Source organism: Scardinius erythrophthalmus, assembly GCF_964197995.2.
Source record: "Scardinius erythrophthalmus genome assembly, chromosome: 3".
NCBI classification, from domain to species: Eukaryota; Metazoa; Chordata; class Actinopteri; order Cypriniformes; family Leuciscidae; genus Scardinius; species Scardinius erythrophthalmus.
Genome location: NC_138223.1, coordinates 24,976,029 through 24,993,411, shown reverse-complemented (window position 1 = coordinate 24,993,411; position 17,383 = coordinate 24,976,029). Strand labels below are relative to the sequence as shown.

General features: G+C 37.8%; 1 protein-coding gene across 1 annotated transcript in view; it reads right to left on the bottom strand.

The window, feature by feature from the left end:
* Window positions 1–17,383, bottom strand: part of vps8 (VPS8 subunit of CORVET complex) — a 152,297-nt gene that overhangs the window by 17,310 nt on the left and 117,604 nt on the right. The window contains exons 41-44 of the mRNA XM_081360455.1: window positions 16,881–17,050; window positions 16,203–16,371; window positions 14,659–14,712; window positions 9,238–9,318 (exon numbers count right to left, since the gene is read on the bottom strand). Of these exons, the coding sequence (XP_081216581.1) occupies window positions 9,238–9,318; window positions 14,659–14,712; window positions 16,203–16,371; window positions 16,881–17,050 (474 nt within the window). The remainder of the gene's footprint in view (window positions 1–9,237; window positions 9,319–14,658; window positions 14,713–16,202; window positions 16,372–16,880; window positions 17,051–17,383) is intronic.

Here is a 17,383-nt window from a genome sequence, read left to right as displayed (position 1 = left end):
CAGCAGGATAATGCACCATGTCACAAAGCTCGAATCATTTCAAATTGGTTTCTTGAACATGACAATGAGTTCACTGTACTAAAATGGCCACCACAGTCACCAGATATCAACCCAATAGAGCATCTTTGGGATGTGGTGGAACGGGAGCTTCGTGCCCTGGATGTGCATCCCACAAATCTCCATCAACTGCAAGATGCTATCCTATCAATATGGGCCAACATTTCTAAAGAATGCTTTCAGCACCTTGTTGAATCAATGCCACGTAGGCAGTTCTGAAGGCGAAAGGGGGTCAAACACAGTATTAGTATGGTGTTCCTAATAATCCTTTTGGTGAGTGTGTATATATATATATATATATATATATATATATATATATATATATATATATATATATATATACCCTTTAACAGAGTCCTTTCAAATATTTAGTTACACTTTTATTTAGCACTATGCTTTGGGGAAAGTTCTTGGACCTATAAAAAGTTGTAACCCCCTTTTGCCTTGTGCATTAGGTCTAAATGTCTTGAGGACTAAAATGTCGTGGTCTCATGACACCTTCCTCAAGATTGATGAATCTCTCATCACTGTGGGAAAAGTTGTGATGACACCCTTCTGTACAACCCAGATTGATGCACTGTGAATGTTTCCATCCACCGGTTTTAAATGGCAAGATGCGCATAAATTCTAAAAATGCTCATTAAACTTTATACTCATTTGAGTCAGATACATTTTTTATCTGATTAGAAAAATGTGCATAAATAACGATGGAAACACATTTACGAATAAATTCCTCGATGTGCATAAAAAAAAAAAAAAATTGCGACTTTACACGAAGGGACAACATGACTGTACCAACCAGCAGATCTTTCTGCACAGCATCTGAAATGCTGTTTCGGACGTTTGTCGTCCGTGGTTCTGTATAATTAACTTCCAGAACTGTCTTACGCGATTGCAGTCCGAAATCTGCCTCCGAAAGGAAGATAATGAGTTTATTGTGTTTTGTGCACTCTAAGCACTGTAACTTATTATATGTGGAGAAATTTTTATATACAGTGCCTTCTCCTACTTTTCTTAGTGATATTTAGTGCAAGCTTATCAGGAAGTGACGATTTTGTTCTCTGTTTTGGAGGTCTCCTACAACAGCTTTAGATGCATCAAAGGTCAAAAAACACTTTCATTTTCTCATAACATACATTGCACATCACAACATTTTTCCACGATGTCTACTCTGCTCTGATTGGCCAGATGGCTCATTCTGTTGTGATTTGTCTACCGCTTACACCGTGTTTGGGAAACAACAACTGAATTTCAGCTCCGGAGGCTTCCTAAAGCTCAAAGATTGTACACACTGTAAAGACAGTAACAATGACGTCCACTTTACCATATCAATCCGAGAGCGAGTCCGATGATGAAATAACTAGTTATTCAACCCGAACCTCCATCGCAAGGATGACTTGAGCAGGATGTTTCTCAGTGATACACTACTCCGTTTGAGGTGCATTATGAGATGTTGCAACTGTAATTCCTCACCATCAGCATCAGCATTAGTGTATGTCCATCAAGAAACTGATGTGTATATTTATAATTTATTGCAGTGCACATGTGGGAACTGTATCAAAAATAGCACATACGTTACACGGGTACTAACATAAATTACTGATGAAACATTAAAGTTTGTAAAACAAATAACAGTCAATTTGCATTAATGGACACAATTTTAGGTTATAGTGGGCCCACAGCTAATTAGCAGTTAGCCGGAGAACTACACAATATAAAAACAAAACTACATATTTTGATCACCCGGAAGAAATATAATAATTAATCATACTTAGAGAATCTGATTCTGAGGAGCAAGTTGGTCCAAATAAAGTGGGTACCATCTTTAATGGATAAGCGTTTTATAAATCCCATTTGGACCTCACAGAGATTTGAGAAGCAACCATTAAAAGCTTATACTGCTTTTGTATCGCTGTGGTAATTTGAACCACTGACCCTTCACATCCTCATCCTTTGGAAGTGTTTACATAGAGAATTTGCTTTTGCAGAGCAGTGTACTCAACATGTACACAACACAAACCAGCAGCGGTGTTTGAGGGTGGGTCAAAGTAGATGTTGTTTGTGGGCAGCCAATGAAGACCATAGGTAGGCATTATGCAGATGTGTTACAGCAGTCATTCCCAAAGGCGGGGTCCCGACCCACAAGTGGGTCGCGGGAGATTTTGTATGGGTCGCCAAGTCGAGCACTATTTTTCAGTGTGCTATAAACGCGTTCTCATCCTAGGGCGTCATATACTGACGCTTTTGACATTTCGTCCACATGCAACGCACATGGCACCCTTTAGCATCAATATGAGACGCACAGGTTATGGGTAGGGGTAGGGTTAGACCGCTAGGAGGCGCCTTCTGGCCCATATCTATCTGCGTCTCATATTGACGCTAAAGGGTGCCATGTGCGTTGCATGTGGACGAAATGTCAAAAGCGTCAGTATATGACGCCTTGGGACTTTGTCTCATTAAGTATAAATTGTGTACACTGTAATGATAAGAATATGAAAACAATGAGATGCCCTGTCAACTCTTCCTTTCTCATTTCACCTCTGCATTTTACTTATTGTCAACAACAGGTAAATAAAAAAAAATTGTGCTTTGTCAAATATCTGTATCTCTTTTAAATAGTTAAGTGGAAGCTTAACTGACCTTAAAAATGGTCATACATATTTTGTTAATGCATAAATTCTCTTCGTGATATATGAACTATATGGGCCTAATGTTTATTGAGACACAAGGATTTATTGACTTTAAAATGTGGGTCCCCAGAAAAAAAAGTTTGGGAAACACTGTGCTACAGTATACGTATGCAGGTAACGCAATTGATACTGGAATTAATGACGACTCCTTAAGGCGTTCAGAGTCGATTCTTTCTTTTGGGTGACAATAACTTCATGCACTTTCAAATTTACAACTTTGCAGACCATTCTGCAATTCACGGACAGCTATATCATACACTGCATGAAAGGGATTATTCGAAAAAGCATAATAGGGACACTAAAATATATAAAAATGTAAAACAGATATTAAATTGTACAAAATATTTTTTTATAATATTACCGTTTTTTACTGTGTTTTTGATCAAATAAGTGCAGCCTTAGTGAACATAAAATATAATTATTTCAAATACATTGAAAATATCTGGCTTCAAACTTTTGAAACATATTGTAAATATTAAATGGCAAATATGGAACCACTATGAATAACCAGAGCTGGCAACCATCCATGGATGAGTAGCCATAGGAAGGGATGTGAGGGAGTTTTTAAGTGGTGTATACTGCATTAAACGCACCATCCACACATACACATGCTATGTGTGTATTCATACTCATACTTAGTGTGCACATGAGTTCGTTTGTTCATCTCGCTGAAGCTCACTTTGGCAGGAACATCAAGCCTAGTGCAGTTTGATCCTCAATAATGAGAGTGTGATACACAAACAGCACACACACAAACAGACTTCAGCATGTCACATACAGCTGACAAACAGAAACAGCATGGACTAACAGATCTGACAACAAATGGTCTCTCTGTCTCTTTTTCAGGATGTCTATCTGCTTTGCTCTTAAGGCTGAGGACAGATGTTAAAGGGGTCATATAATGCCATTTTTGTACAAGCTAATATGATTCTTTAGGGTCTAAATTAAAAGTTTGTAATATACTTTAATTAAAAATTCAAATTAGTATTGTAAGAAAACACAAATTTTACCTGGTCAAAAACAGCTGTTTTCAGCACACCGTTTAAGTGCATGTGTCTTTAAATGATAATGAGCTTTGCTCACCCCGCCCCTCTGTTCTGTGCGTACACCGTTTGTAACACAATAACCATAACACGTTGTTCATTATAAACGTGGGATTATGAATTATATTGATAACGTCGTACATAGAAAACATGCCGTAATGTACCTAATGAGTGTAAAAATAGCCGCATTCAGCGTGCAAGCGATTTGCAAAGATTAATATAAAGATTAATATAAAGGTTAATAAAACGTTACACTCACTTCAGTTCTTCTGGAGCTTCAGCAGGAACACGAATAGTTGGTACCGATCCTTTTTTCAGGAGCAGCTTCTTAGCAAAACCAGCTTTATACTGACCCTTGTTTGTAAAGAAGTCTGGTGTGTGAAATGATTCGCGCAAACATGAAAGCATTGACGTTGATCGTGGGGAATATTCCCTTCGAAAACAAAACTCAGCCACTGCGTCTTCAGCGGTTCGGATTTAGAAACATCAAAATGACTGCTGTGTTCATTATTACACCCAAGAACACCACAATCGCTTAGAAGCCATTCTGCTCATAGACAGTGCTCCAGCGTATCAACAATGACGCGCGGACTATGATGACAGACAGCTCGCTCACGAGCGAGGGCGGGTCTGTGTTGAAACGCTGCTGTCAATCACGAATCATGGGAGGGGCGTCCGACCGTGTGACATCACTAGGTCGAACGGCTTGATTTTAGAGATTGGAAAACATATAAGGAGATTTAAAAAAAAAAAAACATTGGATGGATTTTTATAATTTTATGATGGTTGTGTACAGGCACTGCCAACACACATTTCAGTACAATCAACTTGTAAAAGTGCATGTACCATTATATGACCCCTTTAAGATTGAGAATGTGATAGGGTGATACTGGATTACCGCAGTGACTTCCTATTTCTTCAGAGGATTAGGGTTTTAGATTGCAACTGCAACATCACATGATCTGATTGACTAGGTTTGGGCTGATTGGTAATATAATATTTAACTGGAAAAGAGCATCAACAGCAGTAGGCAACAATGGTTTCCTTTACAGCTACAGATAAAGATCTGACTGCACTTGCATGTGCAAAATGCAAACTGTCAAATATCATGAAAAGTTGCATAAATAAAAATAACTGAAGAATTTCCAAAACATGTAGTGGTGTTGCAATATCTGTTTTGACAATAACAATGTTTAAAAAATGTAATATTGATGGGAAGACTAGACTACACAGTACACATATTATAAATAATACAGTCGGACACTCTGGTTGACACTCTAACATAATAGGCAGAGGCAGTGTGTAGCTACTACACTTAATATTCAGGAATATTATAGTTTGACTGCACTGACACTAGTGAACAAAACTTTAAGTGAATCGAGCTGGTCGATTAAAGCATTATTTGAGGATGAGGAGATTCCCCCCTTCCATATGTAAAGCGTTTTGAGTGCAGAAAAAAAGCACTATATTTCTTTCTTTTTATTTGTATAGCCCAATTTAATACAACAGGTGTTGCAAAGTGCTTCACAATTACAAGATCAAACACTTATACTATACTTCAAGCGAAATCGAAGAACGAACTGATGTGATGTAATTTCTAACAAAATCAGACCAAAACGAACTTTGTTTGGAGCTTTCCGGAAAAGTTCGCTCTGGCTGGTAAACACCTTTGTACTACCATTGGTCGGTAGCGATTACGAAATAGGTACTGTAGGTGTGCGCGGAGGCTCCGCCTTCTTTCCGTTGAAATCTTTTCTGATTAATTTCCTCTGTTGAGTCTGTAGAGGTCAGACATCCGCAAGTGAAAACATGAACACACTGGAGAGATGCCTTATAGTAGAAAATGAAGTTGTAATTCTGATGAAAGGAGACACTGACACAGTTTTTCATGTTTAATGCGGTAAAGCTGCTTGATTTTATTTTTATCTTTTGTATAAAGTGCTATATAAATAAACATCCCGTGACTGTTGCAGAGTGCCGAATTGCAGAGCTTGTGCCAACATATCCACGTTGCTATGATCAGATGCATTTCTTATGTTTTATTAGAAAAAGCTTGCTGTTTTCTCAATTTTATTTTGTTATTGAGAAGATAGCGTGCAGCACATATTTACATGTTCATCTAAACGTTGCTCTCAGCAGTATGGGCGTCGGATGTTCGCCAACAGTATATACAGTAACTGGTCACGTATTTAGAACTTAGTTCATATTTTGAACTATTTTGAAGAATGAAAAAGAAATTTGGTTTGGTCGCAAACCTATTAGATATTCTATAATTAAATCAACTAATCAAATATTCAAAAATCGTGACTCATCCCTGCATGGAATCTCTTGTTTCTTTTCCCATATCCTCACTCGCGTCTCACCCATTTCCGAAGGGGATTATAAACATTTCTTCCTTTGTTTGCTTTTAATTAGGCCTATTATTTTCGTATTCTTTACTGTGGTAAAGTAGAAAAAACGCTGTAGGACAGATAGCCTACATTTTTACTTGTACATCAAATTCTTTTTAACACAGTTTGTGCTTGTTATTAGACATATGGTAATTGGCAAGGCGTGTCAAGTTTATTTGTAAAGCGTGTTTCACACGTGCGGGTGATTTTAGTTTGGCTTTTTCTGGCAGCGCAATATCAAACATAGCTTAAATGTCTTGCCCTTGTGGAAGATATAATTCGCTCTTCATACCTTTTACAACAAGTAGAAAACATGAAGATATCAGAAAAGAGATCGATGGTCTCTTTCCTGCTCGTGACTCACATCCCTCTCAAATTGCAGAGCGGTAGGCTATATCACGCGTCTTTGTGTGGAAATATTAAACAAAGTTTTTTTTTTTTTTTTTAAATAGATTCAACTTTATTGTATTATTCAAGTTACCAGTATTTACCAATATTTATTTCAATGCTTTACAGGCTTTAGTGTGTTGTTTCTTTGTTTTTTTCATTTCAAAAAAACCTCCCAACCGGTAGTGCCAACTGCCACCGTCACAGCCCTATGCTCAGCCATCGATTCCATAATAAAGCAAATTGCAGTAGTCCATTCACGTGAACCACTTTGATCCATCAAAGTGAAATAAACGATTATTTACAGATTAACCTTATTACATACATAACTGAAAGTAGATAGCGAAAATGTATTTATATAATTAAATGTGTCACAATCCTTGTCAGACCACCTCCAAATGCGTTTTCAGTGATCATATCACAGATGAATCCAATCATAATGAGTCTTGGATACATTACTCATTACATACATAATGTGATCAAGTGTTATCTGATCACAGTAAACAAATATTAATTACGGGTGTAAATCGGGGCAATGTGGCCTCTCTTAATAAAGGGCCCATTTAACTTAAATGCTGTATGACACTAAGGAAACTTAGATTTAGCCACCGGCATTTAGATGACATAAACCTTCATTTGATTCTGCTGAGTGTATGTAGGTGTGCACATGTGGGTGAAAGTATATTTGAGTGCATCTGGGTGTATGTGATGGATAGAGAGCTATGAGTGGAAATAAAGGCATGAATATGGTTCAATCCTACAGCTCTCTAATCTGGAAAAAGTATATATATAAAAATAGAGCTAAGGGGGAGGAGGATGGCCTTCCACACACACACACACACACACACACACACACACACACACACACACACACACACACACACGCACACACGCACACACGCACACACGCACACACGCACACACGCACACACACGCACACACGCACACACACACGCACACACGCACGCACACACGCACACACACGCACACACACGCACAAACAATATGTGCACAGCTGCCTTTAATACTGAGCAGCTAAAATGTGGAGTACATAGAGATGAGCAGTGTGTGTATGTATGTGTGTAACTGACAGTAAAACACTTACATGAAGTCATTCAGATTTTCTTTGTCTGATAAGTGCTGACCCATCAACAGTAACGGTACGTTCACACGGGGCGTCAGCGTCAACGCTTCCCATTGACTTTGAATGGGTGACGTCAAGCGTTGCCGAAAAGAATTGTGGATCCGTCGGCGGTGCTTCACTGGCGTTGCTCGCGGCAGAAGTTGAGAATTTTTCAACTTCTGCCGCGAGCAACGCCAGTGAAGCGCCGCAGACGGAAGCGTCAGCCAATAGGATCGCTCTATGCAAATACAGTAGCCAGGCGGCAGCCAATCACGTTCATCCTGTTCAAGAGCAGCAAACTGAGGATACATTTTAAATTTCATTGGCTGACGCTGCTATGACCATGGCGTCAGTGCCAAACTTCAGCCACGCCTTCCGTCAAGCATTGACGCTGACGCCCCGTGTGAACGTACCGTAAGACTCAATGACTCCAGGACACAAAGGCAACACATACACACTCATTGTATTGCGTAACACTCTGCTCTTATGCAATAATCTTGTAAAACACTGACACATTTATTCTGAAAAAAAGACCAACACTACACTGAAAATCCCACAAAATCTATCCATATCCCTTAGAGAATCTGTTCAGCACTGTTCAACATCAGCACAACAACTAGATCTTTATTTATGCTGTACTTGATTTAATTTAATTCAATTCAACAAGACAAATAAATTAAATATAAATTAAATAATGAAAATAAAAGTCTTGGTTATTAGTATCATGTACTGCCTCCTTGATTATCAATGACTGCTTGCAGCTTTTTGCAACAGTGTACAAGTCCTTCAATTGTCCTGAAGCTGGATCTCAACATCATTGAGCCACTGTGGGGAGTAACCTGAACAGCATGCAAGAACTTAAAGTACCTGGGGGCTCTTTTCCAAGAACAGCGGGCAACTTCAATGCTCAGGACAAACCAGGGGCTGCAATCAGTCATTGATGCTCGAGGTGGCAACACTAGATGATAACCAAAGGTGTATGTATTCAATAGGACATTGCGTGTAAAGTTGTTATAATGCCACGTGGAATATACTACCAAAGGTTCAAAAGTTTGGGGACAGTAAGATGTCTTTTTGAAAGAATTTAATATTTTTATTTTGCAAGGATGCATTCAATCGATCCAAAGTGAGAGTAAAGACTTTTATTATGTTACATAAGATTTCTAATTCAAGTAAATGTCACTGAACTTCCTATTCATCAAAGAATCCTGAAAAAACTGTTTCCAAAAGAGCACCAAATCAGCATATTATAATGATTTCTGAAGGATAATGTGAAACTGAAGTCTGGAGTAATGATGCTGAAAATTGCCATCAAAAGAATACGTTTTAAAGTACGTTTTAAAATATCTAAAAATAGAAAAGTTATTTTAAATTGGAAGAACATTTTCACAATATTGTTTTACTGTACTTTTTATCAAATAAATGCAAATTTTACGACTTGCTATACAAAAACAGACAAATTCTGCAAGTGGTATGTAAACATTTGAGCACAGCTGTATATATAGAGCAAGAATGGAAAGAAAAGATGCGTTTGAGGTGAGCCATACCCTAGATGGTCCTCTGTAGATAGCGCGGAACTGATCCCAGGCCAGTGTCTGCTGGGTATCCAGAGTGGCTTCAGTCAACATCTGCAGAGAAAAACACACCAACACGACAAATCAACACACTCACAGAACCATAACAGCTCTGACACTAGTCACAACTTCTAGCTGAACCACTTTAGAATGGTCACAGATAATCCTAAAAGCAATTAAGGATAACATTGTGGTAAAAATAAATTAGCAACATATATCAAAACATCAGAATGTCAGTATGAAATATGAAGGGGCAAACGCTGCCGCCAGATATGGACTTGATAAATAGGAAACTGCGCAACTTCTAAATAAACCCTTCAAGAATCAGAGGAGGAGTGCTAATCACATAAAATGTGACATTTTCATACACAAGCCTAAGATGTGCGCAAGACAAGTGATTAAAGCCTGATGGATGTGACATTTAAAAAAACGACATTAAAAGATAGCAATATCCAGCAGGAAGAAAACAAGTAGAAATACTGAAATACTTTGACGCTGAGTTTGCTTGCCAATGAATTGTTTATGTGGTCAAATACGGTAAGAATTTACATGGGAAATATATTATTATTTAATCTACAATAATAAATTTTTAATCATAATTGGCCCATATTTACAGCAGCATACTGTGGTTAAGATGCTAAAATGATAGACAGGCACATCTTACATAGTGACACATTTACTTATTTAAAGACACGTTGCAGTGTCCTTCACACCAATCAGATTCATTTCATCACTTGGTTTGGCTCAAATCAGCCTCAAGTGATCCAAAACCTCTCAGTCTCTGTCATCCTTCAATGACTTCTCTAGTCCCAAAGGCATGAAGGCAAGCACACACCCTAAAGATATGCCAAACTCCACCCAGAACAGAGAGTGTTTTCAACAGAATGTTCCAAAAAAAAAAAAAAAAAAAAAAAAAAAAAAATCAAGTGTATCCTCACTTTACCTCTCTGAGCCTCTATATATAATCAGAGTCTGTTTTGAGTGGCACAAAGGACAAATGCTACTGTCACTGCAGAAGAATAAATGCAATTATTGTGCCCACCCTTCAGCAGAAAGAAGGAGATGAACATTGTCACGCTGTTTCAGCTGTCTCTGTACGCGGGGCGCTGAGCTGGAGGACATCGATTTTGCGTGACAGAGTAGTGGAAAGGTAGGATAATTTGGTGGAGCGTTCATTAAATCCGTTATTTATGCATTACTTATTTAAATAAACCGATTAGTCAAGTCAAGTCAAGTCATCTTCATTTATATAGCGCTTTTAACAATGTAGATTGTTTCAAAGCAGCTTTACAGAGATAAACGTATAATTTAAGGTAACAGATTGTTTTGGCTTTATAGTGGTTCTTTAATAAAGTTATATTCCAGCTAAAGTTAGTTTTGATTGATTCGCTTCCGTCGCAACGATCATTTGTTATTATTTGATTACACAGTTTTTGACAGGCCAATGGCTTTTTTTTTTTTTTCTTAAAGAAACCAACAGTAAAAAGCCAATTTTCTGCAACTTGAGACATCAAGAGGAGCCTTTGCAGCCAACAAGACAAGGGGCCCTATCATACACCCGGCACAATGCAGCAAGTGTTTTTTTGCTAGTTTCAGCCCGACGCAGTTATTTTTTTCACGGCCTGCGCCATGTTGTTTAAATAGCAAATGCATTTGCGCCTAATTTGTGCACCCGTGGGCGTGCTAGTCTGAAAACGAGGTGTGTTCGGGCGCATTGTTGGCGCGTTGCTATTTTGAGGACTGAACTGAAATAGACTATAAAGTCAAGTTAATATTATGTGCCTATAGGCGGGTGCACAACACGCGTACACTCTGCTTACTAAACACACAGGGACGAACACAAACATGCCAAATATTAGAAATAAAAGGATTACAATGTAAAATATTATTATTGTGTACATAAAGATATGGTGGAATCCAGCTTGTCCCGTAGATGGTCTGCTTGCGAGATTTAACCTTACGCTCGAGCAGATCCGTTTCCTCTCTGGAGAAGCGTTCAGTCTTTCCCCTTGCAAATTCCACAATCTAAATAGTGAATCCGCCATGGCGCAAGCGCAACTGGCTTTTTAAAGGGAATGGGAGATGAGTCTCTGAATGGTTTATTGCACGTTACACCCAAAACACACCCATTACTCATTAAGTGAATATAGACAACCCTTTTATACCATGCGCACCGACCATTTTTCCCGTCGTTAAACTCTACGGTAAGTGCACTTGTGCCGTGCGCTTTAGACCATGCGCTTAGATCATTAAAATAGGGCCCATTGTGTTCAAAATCATTTAAAGAACTATTTCTAAAGATCTGCCGTTTTCTTTCTTCTCGTGGCACTTACACTCAGCTCCTTCTAGACCTGAAGTAGTATGCGTTTTGTTTAGATTAAACAGAAAGTCTCTTGTAGCAAAGGAAGAGACCAAAAAAAAAAAAAAAACAGCAAGAGTACCATGATTGAGAGTTGAGTCCCCATCATGTTTCATCAGTGACATAAACAAACACGCCTGCTTCTCATGTACAGGTACCTATGTCATACAACAAGTACCTATGTCATACAACAAAAGTAAGAAAACATTGTACTGTACCTCATTTAAGGGTCAGGGAAGCTGAGAATTCTTTGGTGGCAATACTAAATATAAATCAATTTTACTCATTAGTTTAGGAACATAGGCTCATTGGAAAAATGTGTCTCTACCTACATTTTTGAAAAGCTTAAAAAATACAATAAACACACAATTCACTGCCGCTTCCAGCTGAAAAAAAAAAATCACTGGCAGTAAAACACCAACAACTTTTATTTCTTTTCGCACAAATTGATTACAGGGGCAGATTAACAGTTAATAAAGATTTATTTTTGTGCAGTTCCTTACACAATACTATAATATGGCCTTAAAACATTTGGTACATACTCATATGTACTCAAAATTAAAATGAAATCGTGCCTCAAAAACCTTACATCAATAATTATATCCTATTTTATCCTAATAGGCTTTATGCCCAGCTCCACTACTTCCTGAACTTCAGCCAGCTCCTTTGTTTCCTGTCTGCCATTATTGGACAAACTGATTAATCCAGTTGTGTCTGATTATTGTTACTGAGGTCAGGCACACCTGGATTAATCAGTTTGTCCAATAATGGCAGACAGGAAACAAAGGAGCTGGCTGAAGTTCAGGAAGTAGTGGAGCTGGGCATAAAGCCTATTATAATGTTTCCTATTACAATAACGGTTGAGCTTTAGGGTTAGGGTTTTGCCATCTTGTACAAATTACTATGACTTTTCATGAGACTGGGTTGGAATTAAAAAGCAGTATGAAGGAGCACAACAAACTGGAACATAATACAGGTACTGAGACACGCTATTCAAAATTTGACTACTTATTATTTTTGACTTTCTTATATTTTTAACTTTAGATAAAGTCTTAAAAATATGGTGCTAATGATTCAGCAATTAAAAATGGGCAGAGTCTGCCTTGGGAAGATTGACAAAACAGGCTGAAAGCATTGCTGTGGGCTGCTTTTTATAATGACAGGCTTACAGTAGGTTAAATAATACATAAATAAAACAGACAATATATATTGACTTCTAAAGGCACTGTTTTGTTTGCGACAAAATATCTTTGAATTATCTTTATTTGGGGGATATTTCTCGGCAAATTAATTGATTAAACTAATTAATTCATTTATATATATTTGTATGTTTGAAATTTTCATATGGGTAGGAGTAAATTCTTGCATTAAATTTTTTATCTATGCATTTAAAAAGCAGTTTCTGCTGCAGTAGGACTGCATTCAAAGATGAAAAGGAGAAAAAAAATGCAGTTACTATGTGTCTTCCTGTCAGCCTTGCTATCATTAGCATGCAGGAGTTCTGAAGCGCTATGTGTTAATTAAAGCGAAAGTCTCCACAGGTATAATTCCGTGCGTTAGAAGCTTCCTGAAACCTTAGAAGTGAAGAAAAGTGCTGAATTTTGCCTGTTACAGATAACAGAGTGCTTTGTGATGCTAATGACTGAGGGTTTATTGGAGGATGGAGATGACGAAGGGATGCTGGAGAAGGGGAAAAGGTCAAAAGGTTCATGTCACTTCCTGTCTTGTCTTGACTGGCTCACAGTCACATTGCATAAAATTCCAAGTCCCTTGACAGACAAACAATGAATGCTCAATGGGGAGAGACAGAGAGAGAGAAATGAGAGAGAGAGAGAAATGAGAGATGGAAATGTGGATGAAAGAGACAGAAAGAAAGAAAAAGTCAGACCGATAGCTGGGCAGGGCTTCAGTTTCATCTCTCCATTCCCACCAGTAAACAAAAGCATGAAAGAAGGGAACGAGTTTAATGTAATCATAAGCAAGCTAATTTGCTTTGAACCAGCAGGGAAAAAGCCATTTACGTTTCATGGATGAATGAACACACAAAACGCAGAGTGGAAGAGAGCTATGATTCTCCTTCTAGCAAAAGTAGAGCAAAGGTGCACTCTAAAAGTGCAGAATTTTGACAAGTTACAGAAAAACGAAAATGCATCACGACATTAAAACACGGTTTATTGTAAACGTGTGACACCAATTAACTCTTTCCCCGCCACTGACAGAATCTTCTGTCATTTATGACACAACGCTTCCATGTTTTCACTGTTTCATCGTAGGGAGTGCTATTACGCATCTTCTGAAATAGTACAGAATCTCCGGATCCAAATACAAACGAAGAAGCAGAAACAAGCTTACTTACATGTGAGCTAATGCAATCATCAAACATTAAACAGCATATAAATCAAAACTGCCTAACATTACCGCATGAAGTGCTAAACCCACGAAGAGGTAAAGACTGTGTAAGCTTTGAGGCTGTTGATGGACTCGATCTACTCCATCTACTGTATGTTTTGATGATCGTTCAGAATCCAATCTGTGCATAGTCTTTGACAAAAACGCAATTTTCGCAGCTTTTTGTTTTTTTTTATACGTGCATTTTATGAAACTTACCCACATTCATGTGTAGATAAAATAGAATATGCATGGAGTTAAAATAACATGTTTTTTAATTTTTGTTTAAAACAAGAGGCTCTGTTCTTTCTTTTGATATATTATATGTTCAGATATTCTTTATTCATATAACAAAATATTCTGGGGGACATGAACATTTTGAGAAAATGATAAAAAATGCTGGAGATGGCAGGCAACTAAAAAATAAATAAAAAAACAATGGCAGGGAAAGAGTTGTAGATCTGTAGAAAAATGTAGATCTACATCTAATATCTAAATTCAATTAAACTGAAATTAAGTTTGTGGCTAAATGAGTTGACAATACAAATATAAAACATTTAAAGTAGCACATTTCTTTCACCTCACATAAGATTTAATCATCATTAATCAAATCTATTCTAGTTGTAGAAGTAATTCCACTCACTAACCTTTCTCCCATGAGTCTCTGCCACATTCCCACGATGAGCAGATGTCACTTTGTTCTGAAAGACACGAGGTAACAGTTAAAATGTGTTTGACAAAATATGACCCTTTCATGAGGATCTGCAGGGGTCTTCTCTATGATAAAATTAGCTATTTTATGGGGGTTTTTTTGCCCTCATGTGTCTGCAATGTTGGTCGCACACCATATGACTTTGATTTTCCAGACAAACATTTTTCAAATATTAACCAGCAGTGGAGCAGCTTTTGTTAAAACTATATATTATTCTAACACCGGGTCTACACCGGATGCAACAATTGTCGTGTCGCACAGCAACAGCTTGAGGCTGTCAAAGAGATCATTGCAAATCCATTTGTTCTTTGTGTCAGAAGTAGCACGAGCACTTGAAGTACGTCAGAAATAGAACAGGCATTGGTTTGCTGTCAGAAATATATGGCACTGCGCCACATCCAGTGTAGACAGCATCACTGTTTATAATGGCTTTCTATATGCTTTTGTTGCGTCTGGGGTAGATTATACCACAATAAACTACTCTTTTTAAAATGTTTATTCTTTTCATCTCTTAATTGTGATATTAAGACAATATCATCCTGATTTTTTTACATTCTTCTGAATATAATAATAATCATAATAACGGTTTTAACACAGAAATTAAAACAATATGCTCATTCAGTCATTGTATGTCTGAATTGCATTTTTAATTAATTATTGAATGAATTACTATTATGTTATCGTGTCATTGACCAAGTAATCTTGCACTTTTAGCTTACATTCACCTTTATGCTTTCATTTAAGTTACAGAAGTATAACAGTTCTCTGTTGAGGTGCAGTGCAGAATCAATCAATATGTGTCCAGGGTAAAGGGAGCCTTGTTGTTGCAGTTGCGCTAATACTCTAATCACGGTTGGGTATATTTTTTTGTCTTCCAAAAGAATCTCCGTGGCAACACCTCTGTGATTAGGGATACTAACATAGCTCTCTTTTGTGCCTGCAGCCGTCAGCCTCCTGTGGTTACGACTAATACAGCCGCATGCTGAGAAACCCATTTGCATGCCATTTACATACACCACAGCCACACAAGAGAGTTCCAATTAACGTGGATAATACATACACCCGGTACGCATATAAAAGTACTCAAAAAACATATCACCTTGGATGTGAACTCACTGTAGTCCCAAAGAGTGTATGACAGAAAGATACAATGGTGAATAGAAACATAATTGAAAGACCCTTCTTCAAACTTAAAGGAGGTTGTTCTATGCTGATATTATTATGATGGGCTCATGATAGATTGAGAGATACAATGACAGATAAAATGAGACACGAACAAACTGTTCAAATGAGTTCAAATGAAAAATTGTTCACCTAAACCAAGTTTTAATATAGTATGGATTCAGACAAAATTTGTATGGAGTACTTTCTTCCAACTTAATGGTGGTTTTCCATAGAAACAATGGCATTGGAAGGACATAAAGGTGAGTAAAATACGACAGAAGTTTTATATTTGGGTGAAGACTGACTGTGACTGACCTGTGCCAGAGAAGCGGAGCGTGATCGGGAGCTCTCTGCGCTGGGTCTGTCGGCTGGCCTCGAGCCCTGGCTGGATGTGCATTTGTAGCAGCTCCATGAGTACTGCCTCTCGCTCAAAACACCAGCCTCTTTACGCTGAAGACACTGGCAGTGGTACAGATGCCCACAGCTACACATGAAACAAGAGTTCAGGATGACAGTACTCCAGGTCTGTTTGTGTTGTATGTTTGGGCACAGTGCTACAACAGCTTGCTTAGGCTAAAAATATGTGACATAAATAAGGCATTAGCGCATATCAAGGCAAATATCTTTACTATAGTTTCTTTACTATCGATTTTGTATCAATCTACTGTCAAATGCTCCAAACAAACATAATCATCTGATGCAATACAGGACGCCATTAAAATCATGCTTTAAATCATCCACTTTTTTCCAACGATGGTATCCTTCTGAAGTCTGTACAGAGATGCAAATGAGCTGTGTAAACATGTTCTAATTTATATGTAACTAATAATTACAGCATATAAAATTTAATCAAAATGACTGAATTAACATTTGTTTTGCAAAAACAATAAAGCAAAACAGCAAAAAATAAAGTGTGTAAAATGTTTTGTTTTGTTTTACCAAAAGGCATTGTACTGACTTCCCGCAGAGTGCAGATGATATGTGTGTGTGTACCTGAAGATGATGATCTCTTCCTCGCTCTCCTGACGTCTTTTGTACTGCTGTAAGCAGATGTTGCAGTGGTCCTGTCTTGGGTGGAGCCCTCTACTGACTGCCTTACGCAGATGTGACAGAGACCAGTGAAGATCAGAGTTCAACAGATTGGTGGTTGTCTCCAACAACGTCTGATGGAAACAAAGGAAAAAGTAAGTAAACCATTGAAAAGGTCTTCAAAAAATGTCATGAAGCAGAGGTCAGCACACGTGCTCAAGACACATTGAGCGGTCCTGCACATTCAGATGATGCAGGTTTGAGTCCAGTCTGTGATGGAATTAGAAGAATGGAAAACAGAATCAGAGAATATATATAAGGGGAAAAGAGAAAAGTGACAGCATAAATGCGTAGCACATTGTACACTGCAATGAATGTCACATGCTTTATTTCACCTAAAATATTAACATTTTTATAATTATAGTACAATCATTGCATATTATAGATCCATTTGAATCAAGCCGTTT